This window comes from Bactrocera latifrons, unplaced genomic scaffold, assembly GCF_001853355.1.
Source record: "Bactrocera latifrons isolate USDA-ARS-PBARC rearing strain unplaced genomic scaffold, ASM185335v1 scaffold_104, whole genome shotgun sequence".
Classification (NCBI taxonomy): domain Eukaryota; kingdom Metazoa; phylum Arthropoda; class Insecta; order Diptera; family Tephritidae; genus Bactrocera; species Bactrocera latifrons.
In genome coordinates this window covers 1,155,476-1,180,010 of record NW_017534453.1, presented here as the reverse complement: position 1 = coordinate 1,180,010, position 24,535 = coordinate 1,155,476, and the positions used below count along the sequence as shown (strand labels likewise).

General features: G+C 34.8%; 1 protein-coding gene across 1 annotated transcript; it reads right to left on the bottom strand.

Moving 5' to 3' along the window:
* Nucleotides 1-4,017: 4,017 nt before the first annotated feature.
* LOC108968991 (cuticle protein 8) lies at nucleotides 4,018-20,352 on the bottom strand. Its single transcript, XM_018933422.1, has 3 exons — nucleotides 19,852-20,352; nucleotides 4,749-4,898; nucleotides 4,018-4,382 (listed from the first exon to the last, which is right to left on the bottom strand). The coding sequence occupies exons 1-3, from the start codon at nucleotides 19,876-19,878 to the stop codon at nucleotides 4,101-4,103; spliced, it is 459 nt and encodes a 152-aa protein (XP_018788967.1). The 5' UTR covers nucleotides 19,879-20,352; the 3' UTR covers nucleotides 4,018-4,100.
* Nucleotides 20,353-24,535: the final 4,183 nt, after the last annotated feature.

The window sequence follows — 24,535 nt, the reverse complement described above, 5'->3', positions numbered from 1 at the left end:
CCCTTTTCCGTCGAACAAAGAGATAAAATAAAATTCGCTGAAGGAGCTGATGACCTTCCCAAAACAGTTGTTACAAAAAGAGTCGAGGACTCGAAAAATCGTTGGCATATATCTGATGAGGATTACTTTGAAGGCGGCAAAATAAATATTGAAGAATAAATAATTAAATAATTTAGGTTTTATTTACATTTTTATTTTTTACTGTGTGGTGTCTTTTACAGTTTTTATCTAAAAACAAGTAAGCTATAGCTTAAATAATCTTTAAGTGATGAATATATTTGTGACTGACTATATGTGTGCAAGACTATGTATGCAAGTCAATGTGATAGTAGCTAAAAAACAACGAAGGTAATAAACAAAAGAATTCGCGTGTCACAGAGTGCTTAAAACCAAAAGTTTTTTAATTAGTTGTTAAGTTGTACATTACTGAGCGTTTAACATGTTTCAATGCCTCAGGACATTGAACTTAACTTCTGAAATTTCTGCGCATAAGGTTTCACTTTGGAAAAATCTTCTTCTGTCATAAATGGCTTTAAATTACCACAAGTATACTAAAAACGTTGAAAGTATGTTCATATTTAGCATTTAAGATACTAAAAATAGGTCAGAAAATTCTTGAATATTTTTTATGTTTTTTTATGTTTGCAAACACTCAATTTCTGCTGCTTTTTTTATTTTGATAACAACTATATTTAATATCAACTATATACACTAACAATTTATAATTTTTATTATGTGCCAATATTGCTATAAAAGCCACTATTTGTTGGTGGCTACAAGAAAGGCTGCTGGTTTACTTAGTCACTAGTTAAGGCGGTGAGTTAATGAAAAGTTGCCACAAATGGTTTAGTTTGCTCTTTAACCTCTTTATAATTATAGTTCAGTTAACTTGTTAACGGTTTTCTTTCGTTGACGTTCCACGCTAAGCTATCATTTAAGATAATATGCGGAATGGGGAATTAATATATATATAATACTTGTGGATATATCCGGTTATCACAACTGGATGTCAGCAAATATTTTTAGTTGTGGGGTGATATTGGATAAAAGCTATTTTATTTATTTTCGAAAAAGAATTTTCAAAAATAATATATTTTTTTTATATACATATTATATTTAGTATATAATCGAGAGACATATTTAGAGTGGGCAATATTAATTGGCCGGTTATTTCTTTTAATCAAAAATTTTTTTTTTTTTTTGAAATGGCAAAATCCAAATTAAAACGAGTGAAGTATTGAATATTAAAAACCTAGCATAAAATGACATTTAAGTAATAAGAAATAGATAATTATTAGTACTATATTAATTTACAGATCATAAAAATATAACAAATATCAAATTATTACTCTCATAATGATTTCTACATCATTGCCATAAAGTTAAATATTAAATATTATAGTACTAACGGTATGCTTATGTACAAGAGAAAAATCGCAATCCAGAATCGTGATAGACATTTGTTTGAAATCAACGTCGACCGATAAACCGTACAAAAAGTAATACACTCGGGATTCAATGGTGACTCGTGGAGTACGTGTGGATTGCTCTCTGACAAATAATGCATATTTTGCTTATTGACGAAGCCATTCAGTCAAAAATGAGACTCATCACAGAAGATGATTTTTCGAATAATTTTACGACCACGATCCACCCACGGTCAAAAAAATATCAAAAATTGACCAAATGTCCGATTTTTTTTAAATTTCACAATTATGCCTCTAAAAATTATTTTCTATAATTCTGTAAAAAGTTTAAATAAAATTTATTTGATCATTTAAGGAGGTCAATTAAAGGTCAATACAAAAAATGTTTCAAAATTTAATTTGACTTTCAACCCAAAATAAATGGTTCTTCTTCTTCTTAATTGGCGTAGACACGACTTACGCGATTATAGCTGAGTTAACAACATGTGGCGCCAATTGGATATTCCAAGCATAGCCAGGTCCTTCAACACCTGGTCCTTAAAACGGAGTGGTGGTGTTTCCCTTCCTCTGCTTCCCCCGACTGGTACAGCGTCGAATACTTTCAGAGCTGGAGTGTTTTCGTCCATTCGGACAACATGACCTAGCCAGCATAGCCGCTGTCTTTTAATTCGCTGAACTATGTCAATGTCGTCATATATAGTAAATGGTTTATTCTAACTTTTATGAGCTTTTCTGATATAAGTGTAATAAAAAACAAAAAAAAAAAAAAAGCAAGTTAACTTCGACTACACCGAAGCTAGTATACCCTTCACAGGCGCATTTCTTTTAGTAACTATGTGTTCAGTTTGTATGGAAGCTGTATGCTATAGTTAACCGATCTGAACAATTTTTTCGGAGATTACATTTTTGCCTTAGAAAATAGTATATACCAAATTTCGTGAATACATCTTGTGAAATGTGAAAGTTTTCCATTCAATGATTCCGAAAGTGATTTCGATCTTCGGTCTTTTGTCAGTTTGTTTGGCAGCTATAGGTTATAGTGGTCCGATATCGGCAGTTCCGACAAGTGAGCAACTTCTTGAAGAGGAAATGACGTTTGCTAAATTTAACAAGGAAGGAAGAGCTAAGCTCGGGTGTCACCGAACATTTTATACTCTCGCATGATAAAGTGATAATCTAAATTTCAGGCGTGGTTGTGAACCGATCTCACCCATATTTATTACATGTCATCAGGGTGTTAAGGAAATATTATATACCGAATTTCATTGAAATCGGTGSAGTACTTCCTGAGATATGGTTTTTGGTCCATAAGTGGGCGACGCCACTGCCATTTTCAATTTTTTAAAGAAAGCCTGGATGCAGCTTCCTTCTGACATTTCTTCCGTAAAATTTAGTGTTTCTGAAGTTTTTTGTTAGTTGGTTAACGCACTTTTAGTAATTTTCAACATAACCTTTGTATGGGAGGTGGGCGTGGTTATTATCCGATTTCTTCCGTTTTTGAACTGTATATGGAAATGCCTGAAGGAAACGACTCTATAGAGTTTGGTTGACATAGCTATAGTAGTTTTTGAGATATGTACAAAAAAGTTAGTAGGGGGCGGGGCCACGCCCACTTTTCCAAAAAAATTACATTCAAATATGGCCCTCCCTAATGCGATCCTTTATGCCAAATTTTATTTTAATATCTTTATTTATGGCTTAGTTATGACAATTTATAGGTTTTCGGTTTCCGCCATTTTGTGGGGGTGGCAGTGGGCCGATTTTGCCCATTTTCGAACTTAACCTTCTTATGGAGCCAAGAAATATGTACGTGTACCAAGTTTCATCATGATATCTCAATTTTTACTCAAGTTACAGCTTGCACGGACGGACGGACGGACAGACAGACATCAGGATTTCAACTCTACTCGTCACCCTATATCTGACTCTTTTAGTTTTAGGACTTACAAACAACTTTTATGTGAACAAAACTATAATACTCTCTTTAGCAACATTGTTGCGAGAGTATAAAAACGATATCTTAAAAACTGAGGGACTAGTTCGTATATATGCAGACAGACAGACGGGCGGATGGACAGACGGACATGGCTAAATCGACTCAACTCGACAAACTGATCATTTATATATATACTTTATATGGTCTCCGGCGCTTCCTTCTGGGTATTACAAACTTCGTGGTAAACTTAATAAACCCTGTTCAGGGTATAAAAAACCTACTTCTTATAAATGTTATATGTAATCTTTTATGAATTTTTATGACGCGTTCGTTTCTTTATAAAACCTGCAAAAAAATATACTGTTTATTAAGATTTCGTTATTGTTAAGGGTTATAATTGTGAATAGGATCCAATAGCCAATAAACTTCTCAAGGTTAAGATATGAAAGTCTGATTGCCGAAATTTCTTTCCAGTCACCAGTACTCCGACCTTCAGACGTTAAACTCATTTGGTCACAAACTTGTCACGTCTTCGAAATTTGGATGCATTTTTTTTAATTTTCTCACAATTTTCGGGTCCCGTTTCCTTCTACAAAATTTTAGATTCTTTAGAAGTTAATAATTGGAAATGTTAAAGCGTCTTTATTAGTATATTATAAAAATATTAATTTTTTGGAGTTTTAGTACATATACGCTCCTCTCATGTCTATTGCATATTGCATTACCACATACTCCCCTCAATTGATAAAAGCCACTGGTTGGGCATGTTGTATTGGTTCCTTAGGTTGTTTTTGCTCTAATCGAATCAGTTGACGTGTGCTGCTTGCTGCCGTACGCGTGCGCACAGTGGCACGAAAGCCGCCATTCGCGTCCACCATATAGTAGACACTACGCACATTGCCGTTGGGCTCCAGCAAACCATACTCGCCAGTGACACTCGCACCATTGCGCTCTTCACGATGGTACAAATGCACCATGGATTCCGGATGATCGATGTAGTAGTGATACGCGTATTTTACCTAAAAAGACAAGCAATAAACTGAAATATTACCAACAACACACACATAAATACAAGTAATTAGCTGTGATGTAATTATGTGGGAACTCTTTCACATTTGAGGTGCGTTGTGTGTCAAGTTGCTCACGTCTTCGTTAATTTGGTGTGAAGTCTTCAATTTTACCCCACATTTGCCACCTTGGCCACAAACTCATTTGCATATGGATAATCTGTTTTGGTTTTCTTCACGCGCAATTTCGATGGCATGCTGCGCAGCAAATCGCCATTACATTAGCTCACCTCTTTTCGGTTTTAATTACGCCAACAATTTATTATTTAATTTAACTGCTTTCATGGATGCGCTTATTGGCCATCGTGTGGGACTTACCTCATCGTTGTTGTGCTGATTTTTGTAATCTGCAGAAAACTCTGTAAAAACCGTTGAACTCTGCTGGGGTTGCGCGTTTGAATGTGGCAACAAATTCGCAGACAATTGAAGATATATGAGGATGGCAAGGAAATCGAACATTTTCATGGTCTGCAAATTAGGAAATTGTGCAAATTTACATGAATGTGTATTTTTATGTTTGTAAAGTGTGAGAAAAAATTTTGGCAAATGAATTGGAAATAAATTGTTGCATAATTTGAAGAAAAGAAATATTAATTAAATGAAATTAATAATTAAACATAAAAAGTGCTAAAAACAACAAAATATTTTTTGTTTTAAATAATATGTTAATTTTACTAAAATTTGTAAAATATTTTGATACCCAACTACTTGTTATTCGACGTGACTTTTACCTGGAATCAAAATCAGAGAAATACCTTAAGGTTTAAAAAGTCAACCAGCGGATCGAAATGCAATATATTTTATATATACATATATACTATATACTCTATACAACTCAAACCCTGACCGATATATAAGGCATAAGATTTGTAGGAAAAACGAAAATCAAATCTTGTGAGTTGAGGTAGTATAGAACCGATTTCATCCATTAACTATTGTCATGCCATATCCTAAAAAAATTTAAACTGGGTTTCATTAAGGTACCTCACATACAATGGAGTAAATCCAGTATTCACCCGATTCAACCCTTTCTCTTCAAAAAGCTGCTCATTTAACGGAACTGCCGATATCGGATCACTATATGTTATAGCTGCCATACAAACAGAATGATCGGAATCAAGTACTTTTATGCAAAACTTTCACATTTAACAAGATGTATTCACGAAATTTGGTAGAGATTATTTTTTTTTGGCAACAATAAAATCTCCGAAGAAGTTGTTCAGATCGGATTACTATAGCATATAGCTGCCATACAAACCGAACGGTCAGAATCAAGTTCTTGTATAGAAAACTTTCACATTTGACGTGGTATCTTCGCGAAATTCGGCATGGATTACTGCTTAAGGTAACAATATAATCTCCAAAAAAATTGTTCAGAACGGATTACTATAGCATATGGCTTCCATACAAACTTAACATATAGTAACTAACAGGAATGCACCCGTGAAGGGTATTCAGCATCGGTGCAACCAAAGTTTTTTGTTTATACACAAATCACTATTGTCAGGAAATTAATCTCTTTGAATTTCAGTTGCATATTCCACACATTGATCGATATATATAATAATAAATTTAGTTGAACTCGGTCGGTAAGGTTCCAAGATATGAGATTCATCAAAAAGCTGGGGGTGTCACACCCATCGTCCAATTTTCTCACCGATTCCTATAAGGCCCTCTCATACCGTTTCTGAGGTAAAACTTAAGGTCTCTGGCGTAATTAGTTTTTAATTTTTCGCAATTTTAGTAGTTTTGAACAGTGCCGTTATATATGGAGCGAGCGGGGTTACCTTTTAATTTTATCAATTTCACACTGCCCGTAGAAGTTCTTATAGTATCTGAGCTAAAAAAATTTGGTTTTTTAGTGATTTCGGAGGTATGTTCACTAAACTTTTTAGAGGATTTTACCACGTCCACTTTTTTGTCCACAGCAACACTTTATAATACGATCCCAAGTGTCAAATTAGAGCTTCGTATTTTAATTTAGTCCTTAGTGATGGCCTTTATAGGTTTTTCTTTACTGGCGTTTTGTGGGTGTGGCCGATTACGTCCATTTACGAACTCGTAATTTGCGTAAGGAACGCGTATACCAAGTTTCATCAAGATATCTCAATTTTTATTCTAGGTAGTATAGCTTGCAGCTTGTGCTCCGAAGTAATAAATTTTGTGCAAACCGATTGAAAATAAGCATAGAAACATAAAGAAATGATCTAAAGAGAAGTGATAAAAAAAAAAATGATTGCTTTCTAATTAGAGATTTTGCATCCGTTGGACTTTAAACTTATGTAATCATCGTTTGTACTCCAAATTCAAAGCTACTTGGAAAAATACTTAGAAAGAACATCCTAAAAGAGTTATATAAAGATCTTTATCTTGATTTTGATCGGTCAGTATCAGTAATTTGAAAATTAGGAGGTTATAGCGCTGCTCTAGAAAATAATCCGTAAAGGTATCTTGCAAAAAGTTGTCCATACAAGGACTCGAGTTTAATCGGTTAGTCTGTAGTCAGTTGGGTATAAAATTTCAGGTTTTTAACTCAAAATCTGAGGGACCAGTTCACGTATGTACAATTGGACCATATATACATAGTTTTCGATAGACGGCTGAGAATTGTTTCCAAGAAAATGGTTTTGTGTTTTTCAACAGTATCTTATCCTTTCATTTTAATATTATTATAAGCACCTGGATACTACAAATACATACATGTATTTAGCTCAAATACGCCAACTTCTCTGTGGTAAAATAAGATTAAATCTTCAAAGAATTTTTTGAAATCATTATATAAATATCTCGTTCGATCAGCACATTGAGCTGATCTCCGCCTCAAAGTTTTGGAAGGATCCCACTCTGACAACTGCAAACAGTGGTCGTTTCTGATGCTAAAAACTCGTAGATATTGATCAAAAGCCCTGCATCAATCGATGCAGCATTAATTTCAACCATTTTGAAGCCAAAAAGTCTACCAAGATGTTTCAACCTCAGTCTGGTGAAAATTTGACGTATTTAATTCGAAATGTCGCTTTTTAAGTAAAGTTAAACTAGATTCCATAACAAATTTTTGCACAGATCAATCATCTACACCTTAAATTGCTTCATAGTAAAATGAAAGAGTGTAATTGAAAAAATCCATAACATGCCCAAAACTTTACTTTTCCTATTACGTGAGCTTATTGCTAACACATATACGTACACTTAATATACATATATGTATGTATATGTATAAGAATACTTATGCAATAAATAGTAAAGGATTTATGCACCGTTATATTGAAATAATCAGGCGTGACTGTGTGATTAAAGTGTGCAGTGAATGGGCGTTAGTGCCAAGCAGATAGCTATTAACACTCGGCGACAATAAAAAGCTAAAACAACAAAACTAACAATCACTTAAGCCAACCATAAACCGACTACAATTATGACGGCACACAAAAGCTAGCGATAAAGCCCAACTATCTCCGAGTCGCTTCAGCAAAAACAACCATTCTTCACCGCAGCAAATCGCCAAGCATCTTTGGGTATGAGTAGTAGGTAACCGTATGTTGCATGTGTATCTACACATAGATCCTTCCTCATTACATGTTTTCATTGCAAATCACCACAAAAGGTGAGGTCAAACGCTTTGAACTCTAAAATCATTCAATCAGCAACGTTTGCAAAAAGCACTTGCAGAAATGCATAGAAATATATGTGCAGAATGAATTACATATACATATATACATGTGTATGTACGTACTCGGTAGGAGTTTTCGTTTATTTTACTTTCTTGCGGTGCCGCTGCTGAGCTCTTAAGCATTCGAAGACATGATAAAGAATACATTTTCTTTGTAATGGTTGTTTATATAACTGTTTAGCCGCTTTTAGGGGAATTGAAATTGTTGCCTCCGAGCTTGTATTGTGTATAACTGATAGTGGCGATTATATTGCTGAAGCGATATGACACCGATAAGCAAAGAAAGGTGTTGTAATTCGACTATAAAACAGTTTTTATATCCCTGATGATATAGATATATTTTTAAAATTCATTAGCACATTGGACATTGGCAATTACTCAATAGTTTGTGTTATATTGATGAACCATGCTAACGTAAGGGTCAATAGTACAGTGATGGACAGTTCCACGATCATAGAGTGAAATAAGAGGGGTGGGCTTCTTCTGTGGTAATCCAAACACAAAAGGCAACTCCAAACTAAATTACTACAAATGAGTTTTTCAGTTCGAAATTGTGGGCATAACAAAAGGTGTGAAGTATGCTTTTGCTCTAAGCAGCAAGACCATAAACAGTATATAAAACTCGAATTCATATATGAACATTTTGTATTTGTGAAGGTTAATACCGCTACGGATGTTTTACTTTATTGCTAAGGTAAACTAAAAGGTGATCTATTTCGTTCTTCCCTACTTTTTCAAAGATGACACACAGAAAATCCAAATTTAAAGGGGAATGTTTATTATCATTCGAAAGAACATTCGTTGGTTAGGTCGAATTCTTTCAAGAGCTCATAGACCGATGTCGCTTCGGAAAGTCGACCGGCTTTAGTTCTTGCACAAGCTTTCAATTTTAGATCGCGACGTAAAATGCGCCAGGTCGTTCCAGACGGCAGTCCGAGTTGATGCGAACGGCGTCGAATCTTTACAGATCAAGAATTTTCGAAATAAAGTTCAATGTTTTGTAGCCGTTGTTTATGCGTAAGTCTTTCCATGATGAAATGTCCAACAATATTGAACAAAATGTTCTATCAAAAAAGGCTATTGAAAAAAGTACCTATACTTGAATCACGCATTATAATAAAAGTTTGGTACTGAATTAGCTAGATAAGAGACTTTGTAACTGAGGTTCTGCCACCTCAAAAGTTTTCCATTACAAATGATTTCTCTAACTTAGATATTTTGGCAATTACTATGCATGCCTGAGATAAATCGCTGAGGATTTTTGCAGTTTTGTTGCCAGAGCAATAATAGTGATTTGGATTTTGAAAGCAAAATTATCAAATATTTATTATGCGCCTATAAATTTAGAAGATATATGGTTGATTTGTTAACATGAGTTAATATGTGCCAAAGTAAACGTTTCTTTTCTTTCACGAAAATCGAATATAAACAAGATCTACTTTTTTATTCACCTGTCCGCCCAAACCGCTTCGCACATAGATAATTTATTGCACTTAAATGTAGCGCGAATTTCATTGAGATCGATACAAAATGATTTTAATTATAAGCTCGTGTAAGGTGTCAGCGAAGTTTCTGCTTTGGAGAAATGAGTTTAAACTCACAAAATTACACAATAACCCAGTGAACTGGCTTCCTCCTTCACAAATAACAATATTTTAACATTTAATTGGACTATGTTGGTATGTATGCATGCGTGCGAGTGTGTGGGTATTTTTGTAAACAAATTATATGATAAATTAAGTATATCATTTAAACGCTAATGGGAATGTGAGAAAAAGATAAAATTAGATAAAAGTTGAAAAAGTGAGATGAAGTAAAAATTAGATGAAAGCGGAGATATTATTGCTTTTCGGTGCAAACGTGCAAATTAGTCTGCATTTTAGTGTTAACCGTTAAGTGGGCAAAAGTAGAAAACAACATAAAAAAACTTAATTTAGCTACAAGTGGCGTAAAAGCACGTTCATTTCAAGTAGGAATAATAAAAAAATAATAGGAAAGCAAGAAAAAGCCTCAATTAACATTAACGGTAAACATTAAGTTGTAATATATTAAGCATTTACCACTTTCGGCATGTGGCAGCATGCGCCACAACGAGCTTTTGATGAGAAAAGTTGTGACGAAATTGTAAGCATTTAAATTTTCATTTAATTTCTAATGAAAATTTATAAAAAAGGAAAAATAAAAAGAAATGCAACAAATTAAAAATATGCCACAAAACGGAGTGACTCATGTAACCAAATACAAAAGTGCATATTCAGAAGGGTGGTATGATAAGTACTTGGTCTCACCAACCGATCATCACAGCCTTGCAAGATCGTGATTATGACCACTGCTACGTTTTCTGGGACCAGCGAATAGTCGCAACTGTTGACTTCTTCAAACTTGATCCAAAACAGACGAAGACAGTCTTTGCTTTGGTCAAACGATCTACATCGACTACCTGAAAGACGGTACACACCAGAGACCAAGGATCGGTCGAAACTGTTGACTTCTGTCGCTACACCTGATTCGAAGCAGACGAAGACAGTCTTTGCTTTGGTCAAACGATCTACATCGATTACCTGAAGGATAGAAAAACTCTGTATACAACAGTACTAACATTTTCCAAAATTTTCATTTTACTTTCGTATTTATCGAACTGCCATCGTACATAAATATATATACTTGTACAATATATTTTCTATGAGTGTCACTGTGTCTGTGGGCTAAGCGATAAGCTACAACTCCTTTTATGTTCATATAAAGTACGCTTGACTCTGTGGAGAAGTTGCGATGCGGTAATATCTTGTTGGTCGGAATGTAGACAAGCATTTACGCTTGTGAGCGSCACGTCGCCGCTTGTGCCAAATGGATATGAACGTAGTTTCATAAAACAAACAAACAACTGGACAAGCAGGCATTTGTTTGTGGCTGCCTGCCACATACATATGAGCGCCGTCAAAAAGCAAGAAATTTGTGGATGACGGAAAATGTGTGGCTAATGCCAGGCCGGCAGCATGTGTTCCATATTATTTCGGTTTGTACTTTTTAATGCGCGGCTTGTAGACAGTTGAGTCTTCTGTTTGAGTATAGATTATGGGTGAATGTCCGTGGCATGTGAGATATGATAATTTGTAATAAACAAAAAATTAACAAGTGTCAGGTGTTGGATAGCCAAGGAGAGGCTGTTAAGTATGACAACTGGTATTATGTCTTAGACGTGGATACAATGAGTCTACTAGAAATATGTATACGAATAGTTTTGAATTTACAAATAGATTTGTAAGAGACCAATTTCGTTGTTGTTAGATAAGGTGATGTGGCAGTGTGTATAGCTTTTTATTAAATTAGTATAACATTTGTGCGAATTGGTTGAAAATTATATGGAGATAATGGATTACTGAGAAGTGGTACGAAATTTAAAATATTCTGTTAATAGTAGTCTAATAATTTAAAAATTAAGTCAGAGAATCACAATTAGGAAAGCTAAATAAATAATAATTCAAAAGTGCAAAGAAATATTTTAAAGGCGATCGATGCTCGATGTTTTCTGAATCTTTGCATTGAGAGCAAGTCAGATTACTATATGGCACAATATTTTGACTGGCCAGCTGTTATCACGTCTACGATGTTTCTAGTATGAGGAAACTTCTTTTATGAGGAATGCTGTCGAAAGTTTGTTTCTAAAACATCACCTTATGTCTTATGCTAAGGCACGAACCGAAGTCGTAGAGCTACCATAACCGGTAAAAGTAAAAGCAGCAAAGCAGATTAAATGCCTTAAATGAAGCCGTGATATTGAAACCAGAAATATTCGCAAAAATCTATAGTGCGTGTTTAAAAGAAGGAATGTTCGCCGCTCCTTGGAAAGCCTAGAAATTGGTTATACTTCTTAAACCAAACAAGTAAGGAAGGGCTAAGTTCGGGTGTCACCGAACATNTTATACTCTCGCATGATAAAGTGATAATCGAGATTTCAGGCGTGGTTGTGAACCGATTTCACCCATATTTGGTACATGTCATCACAGTGTTAAGAAAATATACCAAATTTCATTGAAATCGGTAGAGTACTTCCTGAGATATGGTTTTTGGTCCATAAGTGGGCGACGCCACGCCCATTTTCAATTAAAAAAGAAAACCTGGATGCAGCTTCCTTCTGACATTTCTTCCGTAAAATTTAGTGTTTCTGACATTTTATGTTAGTCGGTTAACGCACTTTTAGTGACTTTCAACATAACCTTTGTATGGGAGATGGGCGTGGTTATTGTCCGACTTCTTCCATTTTTGAACTGTATATGGAAATGCCTAAAAGAAACTATACAGTTTGGTTGGCATAGCTATGGTAGTTTCCGAGATATGTACAAAAACTTAGTAAGGGGCGGGGCCGCGCCCACTTTTCCAAAAAAGTAACGTCCAAATATGCCCCTCCCTAATGCGACCTTTTGTCCCAAATTTCACTTTAATATCTTTATTTATGGCTTAGTTATGACACTTTATAGGTTTTCGGTTTCCACCATTTTGTCGGCGCGGCAGTGGGCCGATTTTGCGTATCTTCGAACTTAGCCTTCTTATGGAGCCAAGAAATAAGTGTACCAAGTTTCATCATGATATCTCAATTTTTACTCAAGTTACAGCTTGCACGGACGGACGGACAGACGGACGGGCGGACAGACAGACATCCGGATTTTAACTCTACTCGTCACCCTGATCACTTCGGTATATATAACCCTATATCTGACTCTTTTAGTTTTAGAGACTTACAAACAACTGCTATGTGAACAAAACTATAATACTCTCTTTAGCAACTTTGTTGCGAGAGTATAAAAAGCTTTCGAAGGGATCTTCATCATATCGACGACCTCTGTGCACGCTTGACACAATTGGCAAAATGTACAAAAACATAGTAGTAAAAAAACGCTTGGAGTTAGCAATCCAGTAAGCCGGCGGATTATCAATACAACATTATGTAAAAGAGTTCCATCATTGACGCACTGAACAATGTCGTGGACACTGCGAAATTCGTGGTAAGCGTTGGAAAGGCGGCACAAAAAAATATTACACGCTGGTCACGCTGGGTGTGAAGAATGCCTTCAACTCAGCAAAATGGGCAAACATAATCAAGAGTCTGTATGACATACGTACTCCTCAATATCTTATGGAAATCTTTAGTAGTTATTTTGAAAAGAGGCGACTATTATTCGATACTAACGAAGGTGCAACTCTATTTCGATTAGAGTACAGAAGACTCGGTTTTCGGCCCCCTTCTATGGAATCTGATGTATGACGGAAAATAAACACCTAGATGACCTCCGAAGCAAATGAGTGCATAAACGGTCTCCGCCAATGGTTTCCTCAATAAGTTGGCTGAACAAAAGACATAAGTCCTACTCTTAAAAACTAGAAAAGTGGAAGAAAGTATAACGTATTGATTCATAGCCAAAATTAAAGTATTTGGTAACAATAAAGGTAACGAGATCGGTTGTATTATTTGCAAATTCAATATAGATTCAGACGCTAGACATTAAAGCACATGTCAGACAAATGAACACAGAGCTCTCGGTACTAAGACTTATTAGTGCTTTCCGAACAATATCAAGCGATGCTGCAGAAGTAATAGCAGAGCCAAAAAAGAAGAGAGAGTCAAATTCTTAACAATATGGTAGCAGAGGTGGCAAGCCACACTCAAAGGACGGTGGACCCGCAGACTGATACCGGACATCCATTCGTGGATAGACAGACGGCATGGGGACCTGGATTTCCACCTAACCCAAATACTAAGTGCTACCTTTACAGAATCCAGCACAACATTAGTCCGAATTGTCCGACGTGTTCAGAGTGCTTAGAAGATTCTGGGTATGTATTCTTTTATTGTCCTCGTTTTTTAAGTACAAGGGTAAAACATCAAACTACACTCGATGATAGTTTTACAGTGGAAAATTTGACTACATGACATTTCATGACAATACTGAGACATATAGTTCAGATTAAGCGTCCGTCAGTGCGGTACATAGGGGAGACTTGATTTTCTTATCACTTCCACGAAGTAGTATTTAATCAGGTCTTTCCGTGGGATAGTCTGGAGTTTAGGGAATTGAAGTTCCGCACTCCGTCTTTTGTTGCTTCCCCTCACACAATTAAAAAATAAAAAGACTTCTGAAAATTATTTCAATCTTCCTATATGACAACTACCAATTTAAGTAAAAGCTCAAGGTTAAATGAGGAAATATAAAATCTTAATTTGAATATTAATCTGTTTGAGAGAGCATTATCCGATTGATCTCATTATACAATTTCCTACAGAGTACAGCTTTTGGACTGTAATAATTTGCGTGGCGGGCAATAAATTAAAGAATTGACTAAATCGTACTTGAATATACATAATTTGATTCCATTAATCAGTACTAAATTTAGATAATAAGTTATTAATTTATGATAAAAGTGGTACATATATTAAACTTTTTTGGTTGCTAAATTTTATACCATTAATTATTTTTCTGCTTAATTATTTACATTATTTTTCATAATTTTAATACATTTTTACATTTGGTGTGTGACTTCGATAGGCTTAAAATGCACCTAAAGGTAGGCTAAGTTTTATTTTATTAACCTTGAGAAGGATACTAGATATAAATATCAGGAGTTTAGGTTAGTATTAAACGCTATCATGTAGAGGCTGAAGAACAAACTGGGCTGAGACATAATTTTCAGAACCCAATTAAGAGAATTGATGTACGTTTAATGTCGAATCTTCGAATAAGAAATTTTTTCTATTATATTAATATTATATACTGGCCTTATTGTGAAACTTTATAATAACTCTCATAAAGCTTTACCGAAAAATATTATACGCTGTTGAAATGAGAGAAAGATATGAATGTGGTAAATATTTTTGTTTTTTAGAAACTTATTAAGGTATTTAAGCTCAATTTCTAGATACGAAAGTAAATATTACGCTTTAGGGGGCTAACTTGTTTAGGGCCTTATCCTCCGAAAAAAAAATTGGTTTATTACAATATCTAGAAAAAAAATCGATTTTGTGATATAGTGTGGTGATATAATAGCTGAATTGAAGATTGTTAATTTTAATAAAATAACTGGTCTTAAATAAATTGGATATATCTCATAATAAACTGGTATAAATAAATACAATGCTAAAATAGCCACCGTTTGTAGTACTTTAATGTTTGTATTGACTTAAACTGAAACCTTTTGTTATTGCTTTCACATCTCACACTTCAAGTTTAAAGTTTTTGGTAAGAGAGTGACAAATCGATAAGGCCAGTGCAACGATTTGTCTGAAAAGTGGCTAAGTTATAGTTTTATAATATAAAAGCTATTATATATTGCTCAATTGACATATCAAATAAACAATTGGTCTAAAATAAACTGGTATAAGATCTCATAATAAACTGGCATAAATAAGTATAAAGCTAAAATAGTGAGAGTTTGTATCATTCTAATATTTGTATTGATTTAAACTGGAAAGTTTTGTTATTGCTTTCACATTTCAAGTTTAACGTTTTTGGCAAGAGAACCCCAAGAGCAAGAGAGTGGCAAATCGAAAAGGCCAGTGCAATGATTTATCTGAAAGTTGGCTAAAGCACCTGTTTTATACTTAATTCTGAAAGCTAATTAATGTAAATAAAAAACACTGTCTCCATTTAAAATTCAATGTGAAAATACGGTAGTTTAGTAGTTTTCAATAAAACAAAAACAACTACAATGTTCAACGTGGCAACACAGCACGGCAATAACAACACCGATTGCCGTCTGGGCAACAATATTGACTTTTAACTGGCCATTAAAAGGTTGCACATTGCATTTAATAAGCAAAACAATGGCCTGTATGTATGAAATGTAGGTGTACGTTTGTATTGATATATCGAATATTTTATAACGGAATGAAAAGTGCTCGCATACAAGTTTTCAATGAGACAAGGAAAACTCTCAGTTGAAGTTCAGGGTAGTCCAAGCGTAATGTTGACTATTTAATATTGTTGCAATGCCATTCACAGTTATTGGCGTGATTTATTTACCCACATAACGGTGCACATGTATACCAAATATGTATGCAGTGGGGCACTGAGTGCATAGCGTGCCACAATGCCAGACTGCGGAGTTTTCAGCACGATTAATGGGCAAATATTTGCATTTTCGCATGCAAAAACACACATACACTTTTAGAAATATATATACCCACACACATATATATTTATATACTGACATACATACAATATAATAACAGTTTGAATTTATTTGCATGCCGTGAAGTGGCGCGAAGTGCTTGGCTATAATTTGCTKGTGAAAATTCGTGAAATTGAAAGGTGAAATCAATAGATCTAGGAGAGCAGGAAGTGGCATAAATGGAGCAATGCTAGCGAGTTAGTGAGTTCGTTCGAATTTGTAGCGCAATATGCACTCGAACCTAACTGAAATTCGAAGCGAAGGATGCTTTGCTTATGGGACTCATGGTACTGCTTTACTCACATGAAGTTATCTCCATACATGTATATATGTGTGTGTGTTTGGTCAGTTTTGAGGTGATTAGCGTTGAGGAAGTTGCTCACAAATTTTTGTTCCCCTAATGGCAAGGTAAGTGCGCAGTGCTAGCTATTTATGGGATCTATGATATCGAAAAACCAAACAGACAGTGCTTGAGAAACTCATAACTCTATGGTTATGTAATGTTTAAATTATTATTTTTTTTATATTCATATATATTCATAAATATTTAAAAACCAAAAAAAAAAATTACAGGAAGTCTTTATTATGAAAATTTTATTGGATTGGTATGAAAAGGTAATTGAAGGTGTGAACCTTTCCTTTACAAATGCTATGTACACATCAATACCCATTGCTTTATTACATAACCCAATAGCCAGCACCAGACAAAATGTGTGTGTGTTGTGGCAATTACGAACATGGTAGACCTTTCGTAAATCATTATGGTAAAATAGTATTTCATTTTTTCAACATACTCGAATGTGTCTAATTTCATACAAAGTTAAACTAATAATTTATAATATCTGGAAAAAAGTCTATAAACAGTTAATAATTGAAAGATATATGTGTGTAGTGCATAAGGGATTATATTCACTACTCACATAATAGTTTGTCAAAAAGTCTTGCGGTATTTTTTATTTATTTTTTTAATTATTTTATCACGGTGTGATGACTCGTGCCCACCTCGTGCCCACCTCTTGACCGGTGCTACGGCTGCTACTATGCCGGTCCAATTCAGCGGTTTTATCGCAATTTTTGACGACAGGCCTTCCGGAGCGTGGCGCATCTTGACCACCTCTACACCAGAACGAAAACGTTGAAACCATCATTGTGCGGTGGAAATGGAAACTGTATTGGGTCCATAAACTGCACAAATTTTATTGGCAGCTTGAGATGAATTTTTGCCTTTATCGTAGTAGTACTGTAAAATATGCCGTATTTTCTCTTTATTTTGATCCATGTCTGCGACGCTATAACTCACGAACGACTTAAAAGAAAGAAACGACAATCAATCAAACACGTGTTAGCGGGTGAAATGAGCTTTCCAGAAAGGTATAGCATGACCCGATGCGACGAATAAAACTAGAACTACGCGCTCTCAGCGTAGCCAACTAGCGAAAATACCGCAAGAATTTTTAACAACCTATTATATTTGAAAATAAGCTCCGAATATTTGAAACGCAGTATAACTATATGCAACAAAATCTAAACCCAGTGTAATCTTAAAGCCTTAAAAGTGTTGTTCTCGAAACGTTTCTATCAGAGTTGGTGGAGAACATTTCACGTAAATTTTTAAGCTATATTTGTCAGCTTATGATCGAAGGAATAATATTTTTGATAAAAATTTCGCTTTTTGAAGCCACTCTGATTTTACTTTCTGTACATTTTTTCACACAAATCAACTTTTCTTTCTGGGAAGCCGATATCTCAAGAATCAAAATTTTGACTAGCCCTTCTACCATTATCTGTGTTCATTTTAAAATGAATTACCTAAAAAAATGATATCTAAAAATGAATATTTATTTATTTATTAAATAGAATGCCGCTTGAAAATTTCGGAAAAAGAGTGTTTCCTACTTTCAAGGGGACATCGTAAAAAAAAAAACCTTAGAGATGCTTATTTTTTAGAAACTTTTAATGCTTTATTTTTATTTCCCTTGTTTTGTGAACTCTATGAAACAATATGAACATGTTTTAAAAATATATTGTTAACAATTATTATTACACAGTTGGCCACACTCTCAAAGAAAAAAGTTCTGATTTAACCGAAAGTATCCTTCAAAAGGGTTGGTTTACAACTGCAGAAGTTAGTTTCCAATAGTCTAGATTTTACAGAATTTACTCTTTTTATAAAATGACTACCACTACAAATACATATATTAATTTATAATATTTTTTTTATTTTTCTTAGGATCATATTGGAGTTTATTGCTAATAAAAATGTTATTTCAAACCATTGGAGCCTCCATTTCAATATCTATTCTCGAAACGTTTTATAACTGAAGAAGAGGGTATATTCTTCCAATTTGTTATCTTCAAAATAATTGGCAATTTTGTTTACTACAGGTACTTTTGGCTTTCAAATTAAAAAAAAAAAAATTATTAAAAAATTTTTATTGTGAGTGCTTCATAACTGTTACTCTAACTAGGAAATCAATTTCAATTCAATAATTGGTTGTTGCTGTAAGTTATCTATATTTATATTAGCTTTTTTTATTCTAAAACACTTTTATGCTGATACATATAATTTAGTATGGTAACAAGTAAGGATGGAAACATTTCACACTCTTGTAAATTGTCAGGATAAAAGCTAGGAAAATACCTTCAGGAGCATACGGTTTGTTAGTTATATGTGCTCCAGCGTAAGGTTTTATGATTTTAGGCAGAAAAAAAGTGTACGGTTATTCAAAAAAACGTCTCAAAGGCACTATACAAACGTGTAAAGGCTTGTCCAGATACGTTGATTGGTTCTTGAATTGATTACTGAAAAGTGAAGGAATCAGGTGGAAATTAAAATTATGTTCTATTTGAAGCAGGCGTGGTTGTAGTCCGATTGCGTCCATTTTCACAGTGAATCATATGGAAATGTCATAGTCATGTTATTTAACGAATATATGTGATTTTAACCGAATGTTGGTGGTGCCACCCCTACCGTCCAATTTTCACATCGACTTCCAGAAAGTCCTTTCACACCGTATCGGGTGTAAAATGTCATATTCCTAGTGCATCTATTTGTCGCACTTTTTCGCAAAGTTTTTAACAAAACCGTTATATAGGGAGTGGGTGGGGTTATAATACGAAATTTTCTCTGAATTTTGTTAGCATAGTAGATTAAATGATTAAGGAGGTATGTATGTGTTTTAATTGTATGTAATTTCTTTTTTGTCTTTATTTAATTGTATAAGTATTATCTAGAAATTTTTAGCTCTGTTGGTGCGTTGTATATTCACAGTATCTGTTGCTAGTTATCATTTGACATTCTTAACTGATCTTTAAGAAAAAAAAAAAATATTATTTAAAAAAATATTTTCATTGACATAATTTCTCCATATTTTCTGCACTTTCTGAAAACATGAATCAAATAGCGCGCATTTAATTAACGGCACTTGACGTTCATGCCACAACTGATCAGTGTTTCGAATGCAAATGCAAAGGCAAATGAATAAATAAATAAATTGAAATTAGCTCACGACTTTTTATGGCATTAAATTTAATAAGTAAAGGCCCGAAATTTCACAATTTGCATTCACTTTTGGGAAATGTAGCACTTACACTTTGATTGCCGGCGCCGCCGTGCATTGGTATGTGTGTGTGCAGGTGGGCGAACAAAGCGAATTGTAGTTGTGGGTGTTTGGGTTGCCGAACTCTACTTCATTAAAGGGTCACCAATCAGGAGGCAGCTGCTGCCGCAAAGCCAATCGATGGTGTTGCAGCTTCTATCAACAGTATATATGTGTGTGTGTGCACTGTTTATTGCACACTTAGATGTAAGGCACCGACAACAATGGCGCGGCAAGTGAAGGTGCATCTGTTTATCACTTTACCGTTACGAAATTGGCGCAATCTTTGTTGTCTCGTTTCCTTTTTTTCTCGCTTGTTTACATTCACTTCTCGTCGTTTACAACACAAGTGCACTGCATTTGCTGCTGTTGTTGTTTTTTGTCAAATCATGTACTCGTAAATCGACACTTTATTTGAATGATGTTTTTTCCGTTGCTAACGGCAATGTTCTAAGTTCGTTTTTGGTGTTTTGAAATTTTTCGCGCACCACCGTTTTAAACTGCTCAACAGTTTAACATCGTTTGAAGTGCTCGAAACCCAAGCGCACTTCTCATAGTTGCACAAATTTGTGCTAGATGTTGCAGAGCAAAGAAAAAAAAGAAGAATATTTGTGTTAAGCGTGATGACAGCTGCAGCAGGTGGTGGTTCTCGGTTGACAGCTTAGCTTGCTGTGCCGAATGTCACTAAGGCTAAGTCCATCAGTGGGTGTATATGTCGGCTTTGCATTAATCGTATGATAAATTTTACAAATAAATGCAGATGTTTACATGCATATATACTTATGCATATCATATTTGTTAATGCTTGTAAGCAGTGCAGGTGATGGTATTCAAGCAGAAGTCAGTGAAAATGAGATTTCTTCGGCATAAGTGCCATAGTAATTTAGTTCTTTCTATTCATTTAATTAGAAAATGCATGTAAAAGTTTAAGAAAGCGGTTTAAGCTTTGATTAATTACGATCCTGTTGACCTAAAAATTGCAATTGCTGAGAATTCCAATGATGAAAATTATCGGATTTTCCATAGCGTGCTCATAAGCCTCAGCAAGTTAACGAAATGATTGGCAGATTTAAAATAATATTTACAACGTTATCTATCCAAAACCATAGACTGATAAAATACCCGAAAGTCTATTTGTTCAAAGAGGTTTAGAAAAAAACTCCGTAGGAAACGAAATTGTAAGATTAAGGGAGTGGCTTATCTTATTTGGTTCAAGATAGTTTTCGGGCTGAGTGCTCCGTCTATAACCGCGTTATTCTCGAAACTGTGTTTTTGAAGTCTGTTGGCAAGATTTTTTATTTTTCCAGCTTAGATGATCCTGTAAGGAGTTATCCTTCCAGCGAGGGGTCACCGAAAATGGCGTCACATAGGCCAAGTTTAAAATATTTTTTATTCAAAACTTACAGGATTTCTTTGTTAATAGTGTATGTTTCTAACAATGAAAGATTCTAATAAAATATTTAATTGAAATTGAAAAAATAAAAAATTATAAAAAAAGATTGTTTTAAAAGACGGTTTTTTTTGACTGAGAAAACCCATGTAAACCCTTAAACTAGAATCTGGTCATAACTTTTCCCACGTCTGTAAATATGAGTTCTTCGTTATACTAAAAATGTCATTATGCCTAATATCTATACACAAATTGCTTTTTCTATTTCGGGCTTAGAGAATAAAAACAAATATTTAACATCGAAAATCGCTTTATTGTTGTTCAAAATTTTTTTATTTAAAATCTGTACACTTTTGCATGGATTTGAAAGCATTTTCCAAGCTCTTCTGATACTCTGATTGAGATATCTTCAGGTGGCTGAAAATGGTGACATATGAATCTTTTTAACATACCGGAATAAAGTCTATCCATTCCAAGTCGGGATTGTACGATGGCTCATCAAATCCCTATTTCGAGTGGTCAAAAATGCAGTAGTTTCAGACGATGTGTGAGAGATCCGATTGTCGTGGTGAACAAGGATCCATATTCGATGGTTGGTTTTCCTGATTTCTTGAAATTCAAATGTAAAAAAAAAATTACTGTTCTGTGCTGTTCTAGTATTATGGTTGCGAAATAGTCAGTTTTTCCAAAAAAACATGCAACTTCAAAACATGGGCTTCACGTGCGAACTGATTTTGTTGGTTTTGACTCATATTGAAACATCCATACAGTCGACTGCTGTTTATTCTCGAGCTCATACGTATAATTCCACGAATCAACAACTTTCACCTTTCACCTTATCATATACGCATTTCGAAGTACCGTTATTGTGTTTTTTTAACATTTCTCTCGACCCAAACGCATCTTTTGTGAGCGATCAAATGTTGTGGGATCCAACGTACAAAGAAGACTATTTCTGCAAAAAACAAAACATATTTCTACAATGAACTATTTATGCAATATTGAATGTATGCTGGTTCCACTAAAGCCTATAGTTGCCTAAATCTCGCGATAGATCATATGTCGATCTGGCAATATCAGTGTAGGCACAGCATCAATAGTTTGGGAACAATAACTGATTTTGGACAAACTTCACGAAATCCCTCTTGGACTGATCTGCAACATGAATTGGATTCACCCGAACATCGATAATCGTTGGTCCTTAACAGAGCTTCAATGTCAAGAGTTTAGTTAGGTTCATGAATGTTTTGTTGCCGAGTTAATCCGAAACGTCGAAAAATATAAAAATAGTCACGCGAAAATGTTCGCGATTTAATTCAATTTTTTGGCCGAGATGAATATTTTAAGTTACTGTAAAGAACACAAATAGCGTTCGTTTGTCAAAACGTTCTGAGTATGTATTCATGTATAATATCAAAGATGTCAAACTTTTCGATCAAGTTGGGTGTTTCCAAACTCTAACACTAGAGTTGTCAAACCCCCAAAATATAATATAATAAAAAGACAACCTGCACATGCATGTCACTAATTTGAAATGCTTGTTAAAAACTACTAAAAGCGTTATAAATCAATAAATCAACGCGCCGAGAACATTTAGTTGTACACCCCAGATGGTACGAAATGGCTTAATAAGAGCTGGTGGCGATGTTCTTAGCACCGCCCACATTTAAGTAAACACCCAATAAAGAAAAGTTAAAAAGTTAGCAAAGATCCACCCTAATGTATAAGTTCTTTTCGCACTCAGCGCATGCTTTTTCTTGCAGAGTGACGATGGTGTCTTCATTAGCTTGAAACAAATTTCATATCACGCGCCTGCGGTTTTAAATTGTTTACATTAAAGCACACACACATATACATATATTGTAGACAGACATGCCTTTGTATTTTGAGTACATTTGGTTCATGGCAGAGCTAAAAATAATCGCCATCTTAATCGCAAAAAATAAATTCATACGCTTATTTTCAATGCGTAAAGTGGCGTTGAATGCAGACATTTGAGCTTTGTTTTGCCGCTGGCAGTGTGGCCTTGTGCGCGTGCAACTGTCGCTTTGGCAATAATTGAAAATGAAATGCGCCAAATCTGCGTGTGTGCAAGAAAAAATGAATAGTGTCTTTATTGTTATTGCTGTTTGTGTTGATCAAATGTCTGGATAGTTTGGATGAATAATTAATAAATTTAAAAACAAGAAAAAAAAAAAAAATTTTTTTTTAAATTTCTTTCAAGTTGAAATATTTTAGCATAAATCAGGAACTTGTAGTAATCATCGAAGATAAAGAAGATTATATTAAAATATTTACGCCCTCCTTTCTAGTAAAATAACATACCTTAAGTGAGCATAAAAATCATTATTAAGTTATTTGGTGCTTTGAAAATTCGTGTCAAAAAGTTTGGCCTGCAAGCCAAGRATTATCAGACACTACGATCGTAATACACACTGCTTCAAATGACAGCAGAAGGATTTGACAGAGGAAAGGTAATCTCGTCCCAACAAATGAAGGCTTTATGTGATGAAATACCTCTAGTTATTCTTCCAATGAACAGCATTATAAAAATGGTAAATTTCACAAGAAAGTATAAAAGTACCCTTGGCAGCAAGGTTAAATGCAATGATTCCATGATCGACCTATCACTAAGAAATAGCACCATCAAGTGGTATACCGATCGCTCGAAAGCGACAGTGGGAACGTACTAAACTCTCCATACCTACGAAGTTTTCTGAGCATCTTCCAAGCAGAAGTCCTGGCTACAAGTCAGTGTGTAGAGATAAATCTCCAAAGTAATTATCGCAATGAAAGTATCGCGATATTCAGTGATACGCAAGCGGCACCTTTCAGCTTATGAGATTAAATCCGATACTGGTGCAATAGTACATAGAACGACTAAGCAGGCTATCCGGTCGTAAGCGAGTGCGCCTTATCTGGGTGCCTGGTCGCAAAGGTATAGACTGGCTAACGAGATTTCACACTCTGCAGCTTCCACTAGAATGTTGAGACCGAAACCCTGTATGACGGTTGATCCTCATACCATAAAGGTCTGCTCGGCAAGGTTTAAAGAATAAGTAGGGAGAAGAATCGGCAACAACTCCAAGCATGGATGAGGTCAAGTTGTTAATGGGTGGTTACAACAAGTTAAGGTTAAAAAATTTAATAAATCTGCGGAGAAACCAATTCCGGCTACTTATAGCATTTTGCACTGGCCATTCTTAGAAGCACTTATTTAACATGCGCCTAGCCTCTTGTGCAAACCGTCGATTCTGTGACATGGGTCGGAAACTCCCGAGCAGCA

Excerpts from the sequence above, each read along its gene's own strand:
- LOC108968991 (XM_018933422.1), bottom strand. The coding sequence starts at position 19,878 with ATGCACGGCGGCGCCGGCAATCAAAGT. Across the intron at positions 4,899-19,851 it reads GCGGCGCCGGCAATCAAAGT|ACCATGAAAATGTTCGATTT; the intron begins GTAAGTGCTACA and ends CCTAATTTGCAG. Across the intron at positions 4,383-4,748 it reads ATCAGCACAACAACGATGAG|GTAAAATACGCGTATCACTA; the intron begins GTAAGTCCCACA and ends TTGTCTTTTTAG.